Genomic DNA, 20,233 nt, shown 5'->3' with positions numbered 1-20,233 from the left:
TTTTGCTATGTGAGCAAAGGCTTTAGCCCTGACATAAACATTATTTACTTTTTATTATTATATTATGATATTATTATACAAATAAGCAGCAAAGATAAGAAATAACAGTTCAAATTAAAGTGTACTGGGGTGTTCTGGCAAGAATAATAAAAAAAAGTGTGTTTTTTCAGTGAGTATTAATACTTTAAAGCTACAGTGTGTAATTTTCAGCGACATCTAACGTCCAGACTGCAGACCGCAGCAACATGAACGTCTCCCCCCCACCGCTTCTCCCCCCCAACAGTACGGCGAGCGTTACGGGACAAAATGTCTTCCACGACGTCCGCATCACCTACCTTCTCAAGTGATGAGGTTTGTTTACATAGATAATTTTACAGATAGTATTTCATTAGTCTGTGTAGGGTATAGATTTCATGTAGACTTTAGATAATAAATATACCCGTTATTTTTTCTACGTCGTTGTGACGTTTTGGTGAGCTGCTTTGCATGGTGATATAAACAGACAAAGTAATTGTAGTCATTAGTTTAACAGCGAGATTGTGTTCGCTGGAAGAATATATATTCCCCGTTTACAGAGTCCAAGTCATGTTTGTGGCACGGGGGTTACAAGGCGAGGAAGAGGGGGAGGAAGAGGGAGAGGGCGAGGGCATGCAGCTAGGGCCAGGCGAGAGAGGGGTGCCAGCGGGAGGAAAGGCTTGAAGATCTCCAAAGGAGCCGGAGAGAAGTAACCGAGGTATATATCCAGAAAATTATTTTACAGAAAATTACTGAATCATTACCTGTGAAACGTCAGGGACGTTGCTGAATAAGTATACTGGAGAGTAACAGCATCATCACGCAGCATGTTATTGTTTTAGACAGGTCTGAGCATCCTGTACTCCAAAAACTGCAGTGATATTAGACAATTGTGTGTGTAGGATTAATTACCTGTCCAACAGAAAACTGGCAACTTGAGCGTCACTTTGAAAACCTTTTTCCTCCATCAGTGACTTCCATCGTGTAAATGCCGTGCCAATGTTGATCCGTGTTTTTTGTCGTTTCTTGTCACGCTTGCGTTTATTCTCGTCGTGTTTCCGCTTCTTAGATGACGGGGGTTCGGTGTCCGCCGCTTTTCGTTGTGATACAGAGTAGGCATGATCCTCCATTCGTCTGATGTTTGGCCACACAGTGCCAAACAGTTTGCAAAGTCACTCACGCCTGCCGCCTTGTTCGCCTTTCTTGTTACTGAGGCGCAGTATACCTGCTTCTTCTTCTTCTTTGGTTTCAGGCAGACTAAACGCTTCTCAGGCATAATACTGCCATCTACTGTTCAGTACCGTCTCAGTTCATTTCTCTCAACTTGCCGTAGTTATTTTCGAGCGTAATGGGAGATCTCGCAATCGCTAGTTTGTTGCCTCTGCGCTTGCCGTAGCGCAAAGATGTCTGCCTCCATGGCTGCGAGACCCGCTCCTATGTAATTATAAATAACGAATTCTAAGGCAACGCAAATGTTATGGTTAAAAGGCTGAGCTCATAGGTGATGATAAATAACATAGTTATGTATAATATATTACATTTCTGACTTTATATCCCTGTAATAATTACACACTGTAGCTTTAAAAGAAGTTGAGCTGCCAAACTCATAGAAAGTCCCATCACCTGTAGCTTATTTCACACCCCCACAAGAAAACTCCAGAGCAGCACAAAGGCAAAGCAGGTATTTTCAGACTGATCATCAGGAGAGGAAGACCAAAATCCTTTATATTAGTTAGAAGATGTTTCATATAAATGTTCATATTTTGTCAAATAGAGTACATACACTATATTGCCAAAAGTATTTGCTCACCTGCCTTGACTCACATATGAGCTTAAGTGACATCCCGTTCCTAATCCATAGGGTTCAATATGACGTCGGTCCACCCTTTGCAGCTAGAACAGCTTCAACTCTTCTGGGAAGGCTGTCCACAAGGTTTAGGAGTGTGTTTATGGGAATTTTTGACCATTCTTCCAGAAGCGCATTTGTGAGGTCGCACACTGATGTTGGACGAGAAGGCCTGGCTCTCAGTCTCCGCTCTAATTCATCCCAAAGGTGTTCTATCGGGTTGAGGTCAGGACTCTGTGCAGGCCAGTCAAGTTCATCCACACCAGACTCTGTCATCCATGTCTTTATGGACCTTGCTTTGTGCACTGGTGCACAGTCATGTTGGAAGAGGAAGGGGCCAGCTCCAAACTGTTCCCACAAAGTTGGGAGCATGGAATTGTCCAAAATGTCTTGGTATGCTGAAGCATTCAGAGTTCCTTTCACTGGAACTAAGGGGCCAAGCCCAGCTCCTGAAAAACAACCCCACACCATAATCCCCCCTCCACCAAACTTTACACTTGGCACAATGCAGTCAGACAAGTACCGTTCTCCTGGCAACCGCCAAACCCAGACCCGTCCATCAGATTGCCAGATGGAGAAGCGCGATTCGTCACTCCAGAGAACGCGTCTCCACTGCTCTAGAGTCCAGTGGCGGCGTGCTTTACACCACCGCATCCGACGCTTTGCATTGCACTTGGTGATGTATGGCTTGGATGCAGCTGCTCGACCATGGAAACCCATTCCATGAAGCTCTCTGCGCACTGTTCTTGAGCTAATCTGAAGGCCACATGAAGTTTGGAGGTCTGTAGTGATTGACTCTGCAGAAAGTTGGCGACCTCTTCGCACTATGCGCTTCAGCATCCGCTGACCCCGCTCCGTCAGTTTACGTGGCCTACCACTTCGTGGCTGAGTTGCTGTCGTTCCCAAACACTTCCATTTTCTTATAATACAGCTGACAGTTGACTGTGGAATATTTAGGAGCGAGGAAATTTCACGACTGGATTTGTTGCACAGGTGGCATCCTATCACAGTTCCACGCTGGAATTCACTGAGCTCCTGAGTGCGACCCATTCTTTCATAAATGTTTGTAAAAACAGTCTGCATGCCTAGGTGCTTGAATTTATACACCTGTGGCCATGGAAGTGATTGGAACACCTGATTCCAATAATTTGGATGGGTGAGCAAATACTTTTGGCAATATAGTGTATAAGGCATGTCATGTAAAATATAATATAAATTCAATTCAGTCTATTTATATGTCAATTCACAACACACATCATCTCAAGGCACTTTACAATTCAACCAGATCACTAAGTGAAATTGATTCAAAGTTTTCTATCTAAGGAAAACCAGTTGATTGCATCGACTCATTGACTCGAAGGCAATGCCTCACACTAAGCATGACTGTAGAGACAGTGGAGAGGAAAAACTCCCTTTAAACAGGAAGAAACCTCCAGTCGAACCAAACTCGGTGTGAGTGGCCATCTGCCTGGCTGCAGCATTTTGGATCAGCTGAAGGCTTTTAACTACAGTTTGCGGACTTCCTGATAGTAAAGGATAACAATAGTCCAGCCTTGAAGTAACAAATGCATGAACTAGTTTCTCAGAATCACCCCTGGACAGGATTTTTACTTTATGACTAAGATAAATTTAATCTCATCCAAATGAAGTGACTGACTAATCAAGCTTCTTTTTCAAAGACTCTGGTCCAAAGAGTATAACTTATCTTTGTCTGCATTCAGGAGCAGAAAGTCAAGAGTCATCCAGGTTTTATGTCTTTAAGACATGCCTGTAATCTATGTAATGGGTTAGCTTGATCTGGATTTATAGACAGTTGATCACTGTTTATACACTTGATTGTCATCAGCCTCAGTGGAAATTAATCCCATACTGTCTAATAATTCTACCAATTCGGAGCATATATATATATAATATATAATACTATACGCCCAACGTGGGGCTCGAACCCACGACCCTGAGATTAAGAGTCTCATGCTCTACCGACTGAGCTAGCCGGGCTGACGGTGAGGGGAGGCTGTGACGTCGGACCGTGTCCTGATCACTGTTTATACACTTGATTGTCATCAGCATCAGTGGAAATTAATCCCATCCATCCATCCATCCATTTTCTTTACACACTTGTTTCCAAATGGGGTCGCAAAGGATGCACGTGCCTATCTCCAGCAGTCAATGGGCGTGAGGCGGGGTACACCCTGGACAGGTCACCAGTCTATCGCAGGGGAAATTAATCCCATACTGTCTAATATTTCTACCAATTCGGAGCATATATATATATATATATATATATATATATATATATATATATAGTAAAGAGAGTCCTTGCACAGAACCCTTTGGTACTCCGCAGCTAACCTTGGAGCATGACGAAGATTTAAACAAGTCCAAAACAGTTTGTGTTGTAGTTCAGTTCTTTTAAGAGTCCTTTGATGTCCATGACAAACATAAGCCCAGTCCCATTCCTTTCACTAGGCTCTGAGAACACTGAGTTTCCTCCACAGTGAAGTCTTCTCAATGAGGGAAGTGCAAGAAGAGAGTTTCTGCTTAATACCAAAGATGGCTCTGCCACTATTTTGACCTTATTAATCTAAGTACAGTATGTGGACTCATTTTTTAAAGCAATAGCTTGCGTTAATGTTCTAGAATTCGTTTTTGGGTGGAGGGCAGGGTCCAGTACACTATTGGAGATTGACAATTTTTGAGGGAAATTTTAAAAAATCTAATTCACAAATGTTGGTAATTAATTGATAGTGACTGCATGCACAAACTGGATATACTGTTCGTATGACTTTAAAAGCTTTCTAATGGCCACCATCACACATATGCTTTTGAATATTGTCTCCAACCTCTAATACCCGATACCTGTCTATAGTCCTGAAAGGGGGGTCATTAGAGGGAATTGTTGGCCTGGCTGAACAGCCAGGGTGTCCTGTTCCCCTGAAATCTGAGTCCACCCCCTCTGTTAAGTTTTTCTTTCCTAACATAGATGCCTTCTTTCACACCCCTCTCAAACCAACTGTCTTCTTTGTCCAAAATGTGAACATTCGGGTCCTCAAAAGAACGTCCTTTGTCCAAAAGGTGTAGATGCATCGCCAAGTCTTGTCCGGAGGAGGTAGGTCTTCGCTGTTGGGCCGTGCGTCTGTGGAGAGGTTGTTTGTTTTCTCCAATATAAATATCAGAGCATTCCTGAACTGCATAAACCACTGTTTGGTCTTGGGGTTTTGTCTTTAGGATGCACTAGTCTCTGTTTAAGGGTCTTGTTTGGTTTAAAATGTACTGGGATTTTGTGTTTGGAGAAAATCCTCATGAGTTTTTAAGACTCCAGCAACATATGGGATGGTAATAGTATAGACTGAATGAATGAAATTGAAAAGCATTTGCAGTGCAAATAGCTAAAGCAAAGCATTTGACATGGTTTATAGATTCATTAGAGGAGCTTTATTTAGATTGGGTGCAAGTTATGAATGTGTGCAATTAATTTCTGTCTTTTGTCTTTTTTTGAAACTGATATGATTATATTATTTGGTTCACCATCATTTCGAGGGTGTTATCATAATGTAGTCAAGAGATGAGTAAGTAGAAAATTATTTGGAAACAGAGTTTGTTTCTTTTTTTTCCTCTGTGTTTTTAATGAATTGCACAGATCCATGTATAATACTGATGCAAAGCAAATACAGCAGATCGAAAGATAAGGTTCTCTGAGCCAAATTAGCCAATTAGATATTTTGTTCTAATATTTTGATAGATATTAATAATAGTTGTCTATTCTACCTATTTCCAAAATGAATGGCTCAACAGCCTGTCCTGGAATGTATTGAAGAATGGAAAAGGAACAGGAATAACTGTAGTACATGAGCGATACGAAAATAAACTTTTTAATCTAACTTTTTAAATTGAATAAGCAATATCAGCTCAGCTTAATGTCATCTGAACACAGTGCATTATGTTAGAAAGAGGAAAGCTTTTGGCAGAACAAATGATGTCTTATGAGGCAGAGAAAAACAAAGGGCTCATTGAAATGTAATTAGGACTATTTTCACCAAAAAAATATGAATGGCTGAATAACAACAGCATCATATGATGTGGTGGCAGCTTACAGCTGCAGTGAACTTTGTGCTGAATTGGCGAGGACAGAGTTCAGCATAGATAACATGACTCAGGAGGAGAGAAAGATAAAGGAAATGGTCCAGAGTAAAGATATACGCTCTGGCTTTGTTTACCGGTAAGTAAATGATAACTGATGCTTTAAATCAATTAACTTATGCAATTTCACAAATACATATATCCCTTGATCAATGCAAGAACCTGCAACAGAATTACTCTATAAATACTCAGATTTGTTTATTTACGTTATATCTATTTCCACACAATATCTCTGACCATGTATTTGGTCAGAGGTGGTTATGTGGTGAGTGGCGGCCTAATGGTTAGGTCATAAAGCTTGGAATGCTGAGGTTGTGAGTTTGAAACCCACTCCTGCGGACTATCACTCTGGCTCTCTGAGCAAGGCCCTTAACCCCTGACTGCTCCCAGGCGCCCCACAATGGCAGCCCACTGCTCTACAAGAGGGTTGGTTAAATGCAGTGTTAAATTTCTCCAATGTGACATCAATAAAGTTCAGTTATTATGATATAAGATGCAAAAATGTTAACAAACCCACAGAAAATATCATGGCTTGCAAGATCTTAAATACATTTAAAAAGTTAGTTTAAGTGAGAAATTTACAGATAATCATTATGCGACTCCTTGTCATTAATCTAGGAGGAGGTTTTTTAGAGGAGGAATGATCAAACAAACTAAATTTAATGAGGTAAACTAGTGAGGTGGCTTCATAAGTTCTAATTCTATTGATTTATTTAACCCAGCATATTTAAAAGAAATATTGAAACACAGGCTCAATATGAAGCTTACTTCCCTAAGGATACTTAGGGAAATAAGCTTCCCTAAAAGGTGTCATCAATAAACCTGTAGTATTAACCTGATGGAATGCATTTCTGGTTGCTTTCCTGGTAGAAACTTACATTTTAGCAATTGCTCAGAAACCATTTTAACATGGTTTAACTCAGAGCCTTTGTAGCTGTTACCTTGCTTTATCAATTACGAACGTTCACCCTTGTCCGAACGTTCACCCTAACCCCTAGATTGCTCATCACTGTATGGAGCGGGGACTAAATAGCCAACATTATAGTAAACTGACCATTCGGACAGATTCTCACTACTTTTCGCTCCCGCACGGTGCATGTCCCATCCATGTCATTTGTCGCCAGTGTTGCTATCCAACAACGAGCTGCTTTCACACCAAATCCCATAAAGCTCTAGCAAATCATTCCAGGATAAACTGTATCCTCTCTAGTGACTATGGACGATCACTACTTTTGAAGGTACATTGTAGGAAATTTCCAGTCCTTTTTTTCCCACTAGATGTTCGGACGTCAAGTGGATAAAAAATGGCATAACCACTACATAGTGCCCTATATAGGGATTAGGGCGGATGTTTGGACACAGCTTAATGATGTTATAAAACCGTACTTTGTCCACTGTCAGCTATGTGTCCCTAACTGTCCTGGCCTACAAAGAAATAATATTGACTGCTAAAAAGGATTCTAGAACCACCAAGACCATGACAGGAAAATAGCTGAATTAACGGTTCAGCATGGGAAACACCATAAAGCCAGTTACACAATAACATGGACTTAGAGGATGTGAGCCAAGAAAGAAGAGCTTGCGTCAACATAGTTTCCTTCAAACTCAACTGAAATTTGCAGACACCGACGATGACCATCCATTATTTAAAAGATGGTCATATTAGACAAAGACCAAGCTGTTAGCCACAGTAATGCTATGCATTATTTAAGGAGTCAAAGAGCATATTTTAAACTTAAGAAGACTTTACCAAAAGTGTTTAGGTAAAATCATGCTGTAGGGCTGTTTTGCTGACAGAGTTAATACACAAAGAACAAACAAAATACGATTCTGTAAAAATCATACAATTTGCTCATACATTAAAGCTACATGAATAGAATCTGAACATGGCTATGAAACAGAACAACAATCCCAAAGATGCAAGCTATTCTGGAAATCAATGAAGCAGATTTTTACTAAGCTTTAAGCAATAGCTTTCCTGAAGATTTTAACTCAGAATTATTTAAATGTGTTATTTCTCAGATGCAATGTGTACCAACATATTTAGATTGACATTTAAATGTTAAGCTGGAATTTGGAGACAAAATCTTGAACACAAACTTCAAGAAAAACATTAGACCAGGTTCTGGAATAAATTTAAGTTACCTTTTAAAGCTCCAGTCTTCAAAAGGTAATAGGACGAGTCATCCTTTTGATTGATTTCACCAAAGGAAAAAAAGACAAAACCTTTATTCGCCTTCAAATAAAGCAAATATGGAGTAAACATGATTTCTATTGTGATGGTTGCATTTACAGCCACACAGATGTTGTAACACTATAGTGTATAGATATGGCCACTTGTCTTAGTTGTTTCAGCTGAAGATTTTTTAAGTCTTATATTTCTTTAATTGGATGATCAGCCACTATTTAGGCGCCCCTCTTTGTTTGAGTTAGACTATTAGACAAGTTTACCTATCATTTTTCTAGTGTTTACTGTCATGATCTCAGCACTGATGTTGTTCACACCTGCTCAGCTGCGCCCCATTCTCATCGGTCTGTGACAGTGTACGTCACTTCCGCAAAAGCGCAATTCATTTAGGGTAGTTAGCGCCATTTCTGTGGTGAAGAGACAGCAGCAACAAACAAAAGAAAACTAACAGAGAGCAGACGTGTTCTAGTTGCTTCTTTGGAAATAATGGGACACTGGTGCTGCGTCAAAGGATGCAATAGTAATTCTAAACAGAAAACAGCAGATGGGGCCTGACGGTTTTTCGTATTCCCCACTTGGAAAAAAAATACGGACCGCAGACAGAGGACTTAAAGGAATAGTACACCCAAAACATGATTAGCCTTCATTTTCTACTCACCTCCATGCTGAACAACACTCTGGAGTACTTTTTTGATATCTCAAATGCATCTGGAGATCTGGGAGGCTTCTTGCTGTCTGCTGACATTCAAATAATGGAGGTCCATGGCGCCCGAGACAGAAAGGTCCATAAAAGTCCACAAAAACGTGTCAATATTCCTCCATACTGCTCGTCCAATGTAATCCAAGTGTCCTGAGTGGGTAGCATCCAGAATTTACTCGAAACGAAGTCATTTAGAATGTTTTTAGAGCATAAACAGTAGTGTATAGGATTTCCTAATAGCGCCCCCATGCGCGCTCACGATTCTACGGAAGCCGGCAGACCAAACCGGAAGGAAGTGCGCATTCAGCGTCTGGTCTGCCGATAATGCAAGCGTAGAAGAAGAAATGTGCTGTTTACCTGTGCAAAGAAAGAAACAACGAAAGAAAAATGTCTGAGGACTTCAGTGTTGAGGAAGAGCATGAGTTCTTTGCCGAGCTGAATGCGCTGGTTTGGTCTGCCGGCTTCCGTAGAATCGTGAGCGCGCATGGGGGCGCTATTAGGAAATCCTATACACTACTGTTTAGGCTCTAAAACGTTCTAAATGACTTCGTTTCGAGTAAATTCTGGATGCTACCCACTCAGGACACTTGGATTACATTGGACGAGCAGTATGGAGGAATATTGACAAGTTTTTGTGGACTTTTGTGGACCTTTCTGTCTCGGGCGCCATAGACCTCCATTATTTGAATGTCAGCAGACAGCAAGAAGTCTCCCAGATCTCCAGATGCATTTGAGATATCAAAAAAGTACTCCAGAGTGTTGTTCAGCATGGAGGTGAGTAGAAAATGAAGGCTAATCATGTTTTGGGTGTACTATTCCTTTAACAAAGAGGCGTCGGGCTCCGTGGGTCGCTGCTGTAAGAAGGAAAGACATCACGTTTCATAAAATATCTCCTCATGTTCGTGTTTGCTCTCGGCATTTTCACAAAGATAAGTCCTTATAAATATACACTAATAGAAATCAACACGCTGAAATGGTTTGCTTATAAAGTTGCAGGAGTTCATGTAAACCTACTGAAACATGCTGTGGAAGAGAAGCGGAAAGTGATGTTTGTTTTATTTCTTTTTTAGACCGCTAAAATTTAATAAATAATGCATTATCTGTATATAATCATTTACACAATCTGCAATACAAATATGTTTTTTTTATGAATAAATATATATAAATACAGTGTACATATAAAAACACTGTACATACCCACTCGTCAGCCAACTCACTGCATTTATTCATCCTGTGTAATCTACTTAAGTTTATTTATTATAATCCTTTGTTCGTCCTGTAAGCTTTTCAGTTTATTTATTTACCTCTGGCCTTACTAATACGATGTACTTGTGCTTTTTCGGTATAGCAAATTTCCCCACTGTGGGAAACAAGCATATCTTATTTTATAACACATCTAATCTAATGGGCTCTGTTATTAAGGTGCTTTATATAGTGTTTTGAATAGATGTGTAAAACACTCAACCTTTCATCTACTTTGCAGGTCAACCCGCATATGAGATGATGGAAACTGACCCAGACTGGGCTCCATCCCTGCATCTGGGCCACACTGACATCAAACCAACAGACACAGACCGCTCTTTAAGACGTGGTTATCGGGAACAGCTGAAAAAGAATGCCCTGCAAGCAACTGAAATGGGGCTCCATCAGGCTGATGAAATCCTTCAGCGACAGGATGAAGTTACACATGAGGCGACAGAGAACCCTAACCAGCAACAGACTGACACGCAGAAGGCTGCTGAAAACGTTGGCCGGCCAAACACCAAGGATGACACAGAAGGTGGTCGTCAGGAAGGACAGACAGAATGTAACCTGTGTGTGCTCAGGTGTGCAGAGATGAACCGTCTTTTGGAAGAAAACAGAGAGCTGCGGCGTGAACTTGATGAGCTGCGGATCTCTGATTGCTTCTTTGGAGACAGTAATGAAAAAGTCAAGTACTATACGGGTCTACCAAACTTGGCGACCTTTATGGCTTTGTTTAATTTTCTGCTGCCTCTCATGTCTGCTCAAAATAAAATTCTCAGTCCATTTCAAATGCTTCTGTTAACCTTCATGCGTCTGAGATTGGATCTGCCCTCAAAACACCTTGCTTATCTCTTCCGTGTTTCACCAAAGACAGTGTACAGAACATTCAATGAAATGCTGTCATTTTTATATGCAAATCTAAAGCGTGCAATTGTGTGGCCAGATAGAGACACCTTGCACAAAATTATGCCTCATCAGTTTGTGGATGCCTTTGGACATAGAGTCACAGTGATTATTGACTGTTTTGAAATTTTCACAGAGAAACCAGCTAATAAATGAATGCAAGATCAAGTACTGTTTCAACTTTATTCTTTTTTTATTCTTCTTTTCACACAAATAGAATTTTGCTTTTTTTAAAGTTACTTTTGAAAAATAACAGCAAAACAAATATAAGTTTCACCATCACTTCAAATATTAACAATGTTTCTTAGGTTGTAAAAATGTGTGTACAATAAAGAGTGGATTTGAAACAAGTGTTGTTATTATCTTTTCAATCAAGCAGAGAATGTATGAAAATGCAATACAAAATCTCAAATACATAAATAATGCAGAACAGTGCAAAGCTTCAAATGTTTTACTTTGTCTTCCTCCCTCGTATATAGCAGATTGCTCTTTAGATTAAATTAGAAGATTTTCATTTTCCCAGGACTTGTTTTCACTGTGGTCTGTGGTCTTCTGTAGAGATATGACCTAACAGGTGATATCTGTGAAGAAGACTGCAGATCCCAGTGAAAACAGGCCTGGATAAAGTGAACAGCAAATACAGTGTGCAACTTATCAATGTGCAAAAATTATGACAAGTTTTTCCGTTCAGTCTGATGAGCAGCACAAACTGCTCTAATAACTGCAGCTATCTGTGCAACTGCCCACAACATCTGCCTTGTCACTGTAATAATAATATATAATATCGTTCCCTAGCAGCTTTAGAAAGTTTGTCTGGGTAGGGTATCCGTTCAGTTTTCTTGTTCTTTTCCATTTAACTGATAATCCTCACTGCTGGCAGCGCTCTCCTCTTGTTTTCTGCTGTTTTGTTTTTCTTCCGCTCACCACAAAAATGGCGCTAGGGGGCGTGTCAGTCACGTGTGTGACAAAGACCGATTGCTACTCATCTGATCCACCTGCACCTATCAGTATACAAGCAGCCTTTAGACCAAACATCAGTGCCAGATTATTCCAAGCCATTGGTTAGATCTATTCCAGCCTTCTGATTCCTGACTTCCTGCCTGTTTGCCTGACCTGCTCTGTTGGTCTTCCTGCCCGTTGTCTAACATGGAACTGTTTCTCGACCTCATCCTAGATTTCCCTCTGGTGCTTCATTGGACTTCTGATTACCAGCTCTGACCCTGGACTTCGCCCCCAACTACAGGTTCTGGTTTGTTCTCCTGTTCCTCCTGCCTACTATTGTCTTCACGGCTGGAGTTATTCTCTGGGACTTCCTGACCAGTGACAGCAACATCAGCGCTACTGTAACGCTACTTGAACCTAACCTTGTGGTTCTTCCCAGGCTGAGGCCTAAAAGAAGGTTAGTGACCATCACGTTTGTGATGTGTTGATGCATACCTTAACACTAACCTGGTCACTAATCGTCCGTCTCTGTTTCCAGAGGTTCCTGTCCTACTCGCTGACACTACCTGCAGTAGTTTTGTTTCACTAAACTGCGTTAAGCTTTTATAATGGTTGTCTGGTTTGAATTCTGGGTCCTTCTTCTCTGATCATTAGTATTTACTCTACAGTGTTACATTTTTTTGTCTCATTCTAGTGATAGAAAAATCACCCACTCCTCTAACATATAAGCATCCATGAACATAGTTCTCTATTAATGTCTGGAAAAACTAAATGTCTAATCAAGTGATTTTATACATTCTTTTTTTCAGTTTCTATGACAACCAAAGCCTCAATCATTTGAACAGCAGTAACAACTGTTCAAATACAGCGCTACTGTACTCCTTTATCCACTGCTAATAGAGAGCAAAATGAGAATGAAAATGGAACTTGGAGTCCACTATTCAAATGTTTGGGAGAGAATAAAGCAGTGGGTGATAAATAGTGTCATTTAAGACAGAACGGCAGCCTGAAGTAGTTATCATTTAAACCTCATATAAAGGTCCATTTCAATGGTGATTAAATTATCTCTGTTGCAACTGTGAACAGGGAGCAATTAGATTGGGAGAAAATGGATTCTGGCTTTCACTAATAATGTCAGTAATGTATGGGACCCCATGGGTACATATAAAGGTTGAAATATTCATAAATGCTCCAGTGGTATTAATTTCATTGCAGGCAGTCTATTCAATTGAATGCAATAATAAGTTCTTGTGATGCAAAATAATTTCAAACAAGTTTTGTAGATCATTCCAAACTGAAGATATATTTTGTTATTGAATTATGATTTCAGTGTCTAAGGTTTAGACATGAGAAGTGGGTTGAGTAAAAGGTGCAGTTAAAATGGGCTTTTTTTGTGTATGAAAAGTTAATTTCACATTGCTCCTTGTATGAATTTTCCAAAAAACATTTTTATTACACACTTCAGCTCAATATTTTCAAAAATGGCTTTTATCTGTGTTTGCAAGTAAACTCTTTTTTTTATTTTTATTTTTTATAAACATTTTCATGAAGTGCGTCTTTCTAGGACATGCATGGAGAACAATAATACCTAATAAACAATTAAAATCTGGAAAATTAACTAAATAACTTCACATCTTTTGAGGAGGACTATAAAAGAAACAAACACATACATAGATATCCACCCCAGTTATTCTGTTTTTGTTATTTAGTGTAGTTTAGTTTTATGTTTTTTAGTTTAGCTTTATAGTTACACCTATTCTCCAATTTTAATCTGACTTATATCAGCTTATTGTCAAACAAATTACTGTTTTTATGCTTAGGATTGATGAGGAAGAGCAAAACTAGTGGACTGTATGCTGTGAATTCTGAAAGAGTATAAATCAGCATAATCATTCTTATCTCTCCAATCTCCCTCACCATATTTTAGACTGTCAATTAACAATGGAAAATTCACATCAGCACTTCCAAAATAAGGAGAGTCAGCTTTATCTCCTGCAAAGCGCCGAACCTAATTTTGCAGCAATTTTAAGCCCAAAATAAATGTAAACAAACGTTTACATTAATATTGCATTAAGAAATCTATGACCAAGGCAGTGTTCTTTATTCAAGTCTTCTTAAGCTATACCTTTTTTTCTTTCTTCTTTTCTTTTTATTTGCTGTCTTCTTTTGAAGAAATAGTGGTTACCTGCAAAAATCCACCTGATGGGCTTCCTCATAGAAAGAAAAACCTCAAATTCATCATTCGGGTTTCTTGTTAAGAGGCCTGAATGTAAGGGCAGCTATTTGGAGAGCCTGATTTCCATGACAACAGGTCAAAGGATTAGGGTGAAAAAACTGACACGCCAGAGGACTTTGCAGAGCACCTTGATTTAAACCTTTTGTGTATAAAGAAAAAGGGCAGGGGATGTAGTGGAAACAAAAAAATGGAGTGCTTCAAAGGCCCAAGGCAGGAAAGAAGAAAGTGGTACAAATTGTCCGGAAGATTGCTTTGCCCCGCTCCCTCTTTTATTGTGAGCTACTATAAATCAGTGTCACTAAAGGCTAGCACTAAGGAAAGCAGCCATATGGATTATAAAAGAAATATTAAGGAAGATGCATAAACAAAAAAAGAATTAAAAGAAAATTTGCAACAAGACAACTTCCTATTAGTCAAGCTTCTTAATTTGTTGCTTAACCTCTTAGGTAACATTACCATAGCAAAGAAGTGAATTAAAATATGTTTATGCTATTTTGTATTATTATTATTATTAGTAGTAAAATAAACAGAATAAACTGAATAATCTTCCAAAGTGGTGGTTTTAGACCAAAGATTACAATACTCGTTTGCTTCTGATGGTACCAACATGGTACCAGAATTGGTCTCATGATCCAAACCTTTAGTTAGAATTTAAAAGTTTCTAACCATAGATATAATAGTAATAACAACAGAATTAACAACAAATGTATATTTGGGTTAGTATATTCATAAGTGATGTTTTAGTATTGTTAAACACATCAAAATAGTCTTCATTACCATTTTTATTGCTCTCTAAATCGTTCTCTAAAAGACCTCAAGTCCGCGTTCTTGTTTATTTGTTACCCCAACATTGGGAATCAGTCAGGAATAGCATTGAGTTTGAGGTTATAAACATAGCCCTACTGTAAAAATTGGCTACTGTATAAAACCTTGAACTCAACACTATTTCTGACATTTTTTATTGAAAATGACATCTTAAGCGAAACGTCTTCAAACTTGAAAACAAAGTCCTGTGGACTGTTTTTAATTTTCTTTTTTTGGAAAGACTATGATCTGGATGAGTGAGAAACTTCACCAGCGTTTTGTTTAGAGTCCTAACGTCTTCTGAAGAATGGGTATGAAGGAAGGTTGGAAGGTTTCAACCTTTTTAGTAATAAAATGGCCAATAGTTGGTCCTTTTTATTCACAGGATAAAATCTAAACTCCATGCATTTGTTAAAAGCTACACCAATATTTACTCTTGCCTTATTCCATCCCTGATTAGATTTCAATTAGTCTCTTTTCATCACACTAGGCAAAAGTTTTATTTTTCTACTTTAGGTGGGGGAGTCTGTGATGTAGACTGAGGTGCCCTTGCTTGGGGCCTTTCTTTTGTTATACATCTTCAAAACAGTGGCCTGTATTCTCTCAATTTGCATCAATGGCAGCGGAGACGCCAAAAAGTGGCCGGGTAAACAAGTGCACCCATCACCTCACACAAACGAACAGGCCCAGAAAATATGGGGCCTTTATGCAACCTTAAGAAATACACCTAAAATTCATTGACATGTGAAATAATTGTAAGGGCTTGTATAGAAAATAGAAAATATTTAACTTTCAAACTTGACAAATTCACCTGGGAGACCTGCTGGAGATTAAAGCAACATGGAGTCCTTTTTTTTTTAAATCATATGTGATATAAATGATGTACTCTTATAAATATCTCTAAATGTTATGGCTGTAATCAAGCAGGTGGTTTCAGTTTCCCACACCCTCATCCTATAGGTGAACATGTGCATAATATTATATATGTTCTATTAACTAAAATTTGAGGCTGCTTGTGGGAGAGCCAAGAGTTGAGTCATGAAGGGAAATTCTTCCAGTAAGAAGAAGAGAAAGCATGTTCCCCTTCTTCAAAACCAACATACCCATGAATTATTGTTAGCTACAGAAATTATTTCAGGGACATGTGCCTGGAGGAGACTGGCAGCAAGTTGAAGGAACAGCGTGACAATTCAAATTTGAGTTTATTTTGCTCCATCTAATCTTTCTGGGACAGGAGGAACAGCCTCCCTTGAGATTTATATACATGTATAGTCAAGGTAAAAATTAACCAAGTATGAACAGGTTGGATGTGGTTCCAATTGTGGCAGCTTGTCAGGCTCCCCTTTACATTCAGCAGAAGTATATGGATCTACTAATGTAATTCTTTTCAAATCCAGGGAAAACTGACAGGCCTTCGTGATGTTGTATTGTGCAGTGCTCTTTTTTTAACGTATTTCAGCCTGTTTATAAATCAACAGCGGAAAGATAGTGGGGAGTGTTGGCCTAGTGGTTAGAGCAATGATCTTGTGCTGTGAGAATTTTGCAAGTGCCCGGTTTGATCCCCACAGCCTGCACTCTGGATCCTTGAGCAAGACCCTTAACTCCCAACTGCTCCTTAGGCACCGCACAATAGCAGCCCACTGCTACCCAAGGGGATGGATTAAATGCAGAGGTGAATTCCTCCAATCTGAGGTCAATGAAGTAAATTCAGTTATTATTACAAACAGACTTAAGCCTGTCCATAATTTGTACATCTTTTTATTTTATTAGAACACCAAAACTGCATCAACAATCTCAAGCTTAAGTAATGTGGGAATAATATTAAATATCCCCATACATCTCTAAAAGATCTTTGAGAAATTGTTTCATACAAAAATTTAGCAAAAGTTAATATACCAGATGTTACTCATAGTGGACAATTATGTAAATTCCTACACATAAACAAGACATCCTTGTTTTAATTATTAAAGATCATTTATCCTTCATAATTAAAAAACATTGTTAGTGTCAACTCACCCTGACAACGTTACAGTCGGTTACTTCTTCGTTGCCCCCTACACTTGTCTCACACACGTCTAAGAGGCATTCCATCTCAGGAGTAGGTACAGGGTTGTGCATGTGCATTTTTGTTTTTTAAGCGGAGAGGGCAGGTCTTTTCAAAAATTCGTGAAAATCCTCCATTATAACTTTAAGTTGATCTTGATCTTCACAATCAAAAGCTGATCTTTGGTTGACAGTTCCTATGAGAGACTAAATGTTAATTCTTCATGGCACTTTGAATCAAATAAAAAGTCTCGCATAGGAGCTGTCAAGCAAAGATCTCTGTGTGTTAGTGACATTTTTCTATTCAGTAATTTACACTCATATTTAGTTATTTTTGGTTATGTTTAGTATTTGCATATTATATAATATATTATATTATAACTACGTTAATGTTAACAATTTAATGATTTCCTTCTAGTTTTATCTGCATTCAGTTTAATGCTTTGAATTATTTTTGAATGGATAGTCAATAGGAACTGACGCTGAGCGATGACAGCAAGAAGAAAAACATGTTTATAACCGTTAAGCATGTTCTGTTTCATTGGCCTGTTTATTACATTGAACCATGCGTCCTACTTTTTATCAGTTCACAGCTGCTACTGATTAAAATGAAAGGTCACTTCCATAGTCATCAAAGCTGAAGCAAACCTTTGACTCCATCAATCAATTGTTCTGGTTTGAAACTGGTCAGGAACTTACTGTTTAAGCTTTTAGAAAGAAAATAAGACAAACAAATCCTCTTGATTAAAGGCATGGGCATGTCGGCACAGTGCAGTTGGGTAAATCTTCTCCCTCTGTTGCAGCCTGTTCCTTTTCTGACAGTGGCACAGAGATACAGAGGAACAACGGGGGAATTGTTAGAGAAGATGGGGCCATGCAGTTCTTATACTGTTATTGTGCCGAAAGATACAGAGGAGACAACCGGGAGGCGCTATCTGACATCTCAGCATCACACATATGCTACCAAGGACACAAAGAGAACCTTTGTTCTTTGTTACCTTGACTGCAACTTAAGATCAACTGTGATGTCATTTTTTTATATCTAGAAAACTTCTGGAAGTTATATATGTATTTTCTTTTACCAAATAAGTATGCCACAGTATAGAGCAATGCATGGAACACATGGTCATAAAGGATGTGTTTGAAAAGAAGCAAAAAAGATTAATTTGTTTTAGGATACAAAATATACGGAACACAATTGTTAGAAACTAATACAAGCCTAACTCAGGCATCACACACTTTTACAGTCCATCCAAAATTTTTCATTACGCATAGGTGTATTTTTGTTTCAAATGTTACAAAAAGTCCCATAAGATCCAAATAAAGAATGACAATATTTGTAGATTTAAGTTTTTGAAATTTATCTGCCAGGTTTTACAGAATTCTGCCATTTCAGGGTTTTCACCACCACCAAACTCTTATTTAGCCTACTAAATCCCCACACTGTTTATAATTTATAAAAAATTGCAATGTGGAGTATTTTATTAGAGCTGTACACACAGAGAACATATTTTAGTGCTCTATTATTAAGAAAAGGGAAGAATATACTCAGCTTTGGATATTTCTTGCTAAATAAAATTGGAAAAGCTTTAAAATGCATTTTTTTATTTTAAGATTATTTTTAGGCACTAGTGGCATTTTTTGAAAGTATGTAGACAGGAAAGTGGGTTACAAGAGAGTGGAGAGACACTCAGCAAAGGTCAGCAGGACCGTGATTTCAACCTGTGACATTTGTTATATGGTCCTGTGCTCTACTAGCCTGACGTAGTCCGACTCAATTCTAGTCAGAATATGAGTCTGATACTGCTTCATAGAGCTGTGATTATGGGGCGTGTTTCGAACGAACCAGGAAAAAAAATGCCTCTGCACTCAATTGGATAGACCTACAACCAATAAGAGCAACGGAGTGCGTGACGTATGTTAAGCGAGGCATAGTTGTTGTCCACAAAAATCAAAGCGTGCAATTGCATGCCTAGAATAAGAAGATGAGACTTGATCGCGTTTCTCTGTTCCTCTTTTAAAATTAATTTGCTGTCGATATCTTCTAGAACAGACCTAATAGCAGAATCTACTCACCTAAACTCTCCAGCGGCAGCCATTATTGTTGTCACCCAAGCGCACATTGGTCACGTGGTTGATTACGTGACTGTTGGTCATCTGTCCATCATCGTATAAAGCCCGCCCTGACAATTTGATTGGATCGCCTGACAGTGGGCTTTAATACTCGCGCTACTATGGAGCAGACCCAGACCGAACTTCCCCGACCTCAAACTTTGTGGGCGGGACTAAGTTCGGAATGGCACCCAGGCTAGTGCTCTACCTCCACCCCATAGTAAAACCCCTTAAGATGCATTTTTATTTAGCAACGACTCAAATGCCTGTACTCTTCGGAAGTCACCTTAATGGTAATACAAATAAAGTTGTGTGTAATATAATATTATCGTAAAGTCAGCTTTTTTTTCCAAGGCCTATAAGTTAGAGAACATCAACATCTTTACACATGTCGGCAGACCGCAAAAATCCCAAAGTCATTTATTCAGGACTGAAAAATATGGTGGCCTAGGCTTGCAAATGTAATGCAAATACATAAATGCGGAACAAATACTAAAAATACTACAAACACAGAAATTGTCTGGTAATAAAATGGGGAAACAAGAGGTTGGGTCGTACAGTGTGTTTTATCCAGCGACATGACAAGCACAAAAGAACACCACGTATACTCAAGAAATTTAGGTGTCACATGGGAAATCTCCACAAACCTCTAGAAACACACACATTCATGTATATGATTTAAAATTTGTGTTGCTTCAGGAACTAAAGGGTCTAAGTAGATATTGGACTCCAGCACCAAGTCAGGTAGGGCCGGTACACTCAGGTAAACCTTTAGCGACGGGTGGAAGATAAAACTGTATTATTTCATCGGTACAGACACAGGTATAAATAAACACTACACAGAATGTTAATACTTATTTTTACTTTTCTTAACACTATATATCAGTAAGCGGATTAACTTCAGATAATGCTATTTTTAAGCATGCAAAGAGGCAGCATACTAAATGTAAGACACAAAAGGAGAAAGCTTTGGATTTTAGGGGAAAGATCAACCAAAAATATTCTTGAATCTGGCACTGATAATGAGTTTGCCTTCCCTGCATCAAGACAGTGATACTT

General features: G+C 38.9%; 2 protein-coding genes and 1 non-coding gene across 3 annotated transcripts in view; 2 read left to right on the top strand and 1 right to left on the bottom strand.

The window, feature by feature from the left end:
• The window catches only part of LOC119786638 (meiosis 1 associated protein), a 158,192-nt gene that overhangs the window by 48,243 nt on the left and 89,716 nt on the right, over positions 1 to 20,233 (top strand). The gene's annotated exons all lie outside the window — the stretch shown is intronic.
• trnak-cuu lies at positions 3,787 to 3,859 on the bottom strand. The gene has a single exon. It is a non-coding gene; the product is annotated as a tRNA-Lys (tRNA).
• LOC119786640 lies at positions 9,719 to 11,205 on the top strand. Its single transcript, XM_038290134.1, has 2 exons — positions 9,719 to 9,818; positions 10,373 to 11,205. Exon 2 carries the CDS (start codon positions 10,390 to 10,392, stop codon positions 11,191 to 11,193), a length of 804 nt encoding a protein of 267 aa, XP_038146062.1. The 5' UTR covers positions 9,719 to 9,818; positions 10,373 to 10,389; the 3' UTR covers positions 11,194 to 11,205.

This window comes from Cyprinodon tularosa, unplaced genomic scaffold, assembly GCF_016077235.1.
Source record: "Cyprinodon tularosa strain WSP-4 unplaced genomic scaffold, ASM1607723v1 ctg276, whole genome shotgun sequence".
NCBI classification, from domain to species: domain Eukaryota; kingdom Metazoa; phylum Chordata; class Actinopteri; order Cyprinodontiformes; family Cyprinodontidae; genus Cyprinodon; species Cyprinodon tularosa.
Note: the sequence above shows the minus strand (reverse complement) of the source record. Positions and strands in the feature narration are given on the sequence as shown.

Excerpts from the sequence above, each read along its gene's own strand:
- LOC119786640 (XM_038290134.1), top strand. The coding sequence starts at position 10,390 with ATGATGGAAACTGACCCAGACTGGGCTCCATCCCTGCATCTGGGCCAC.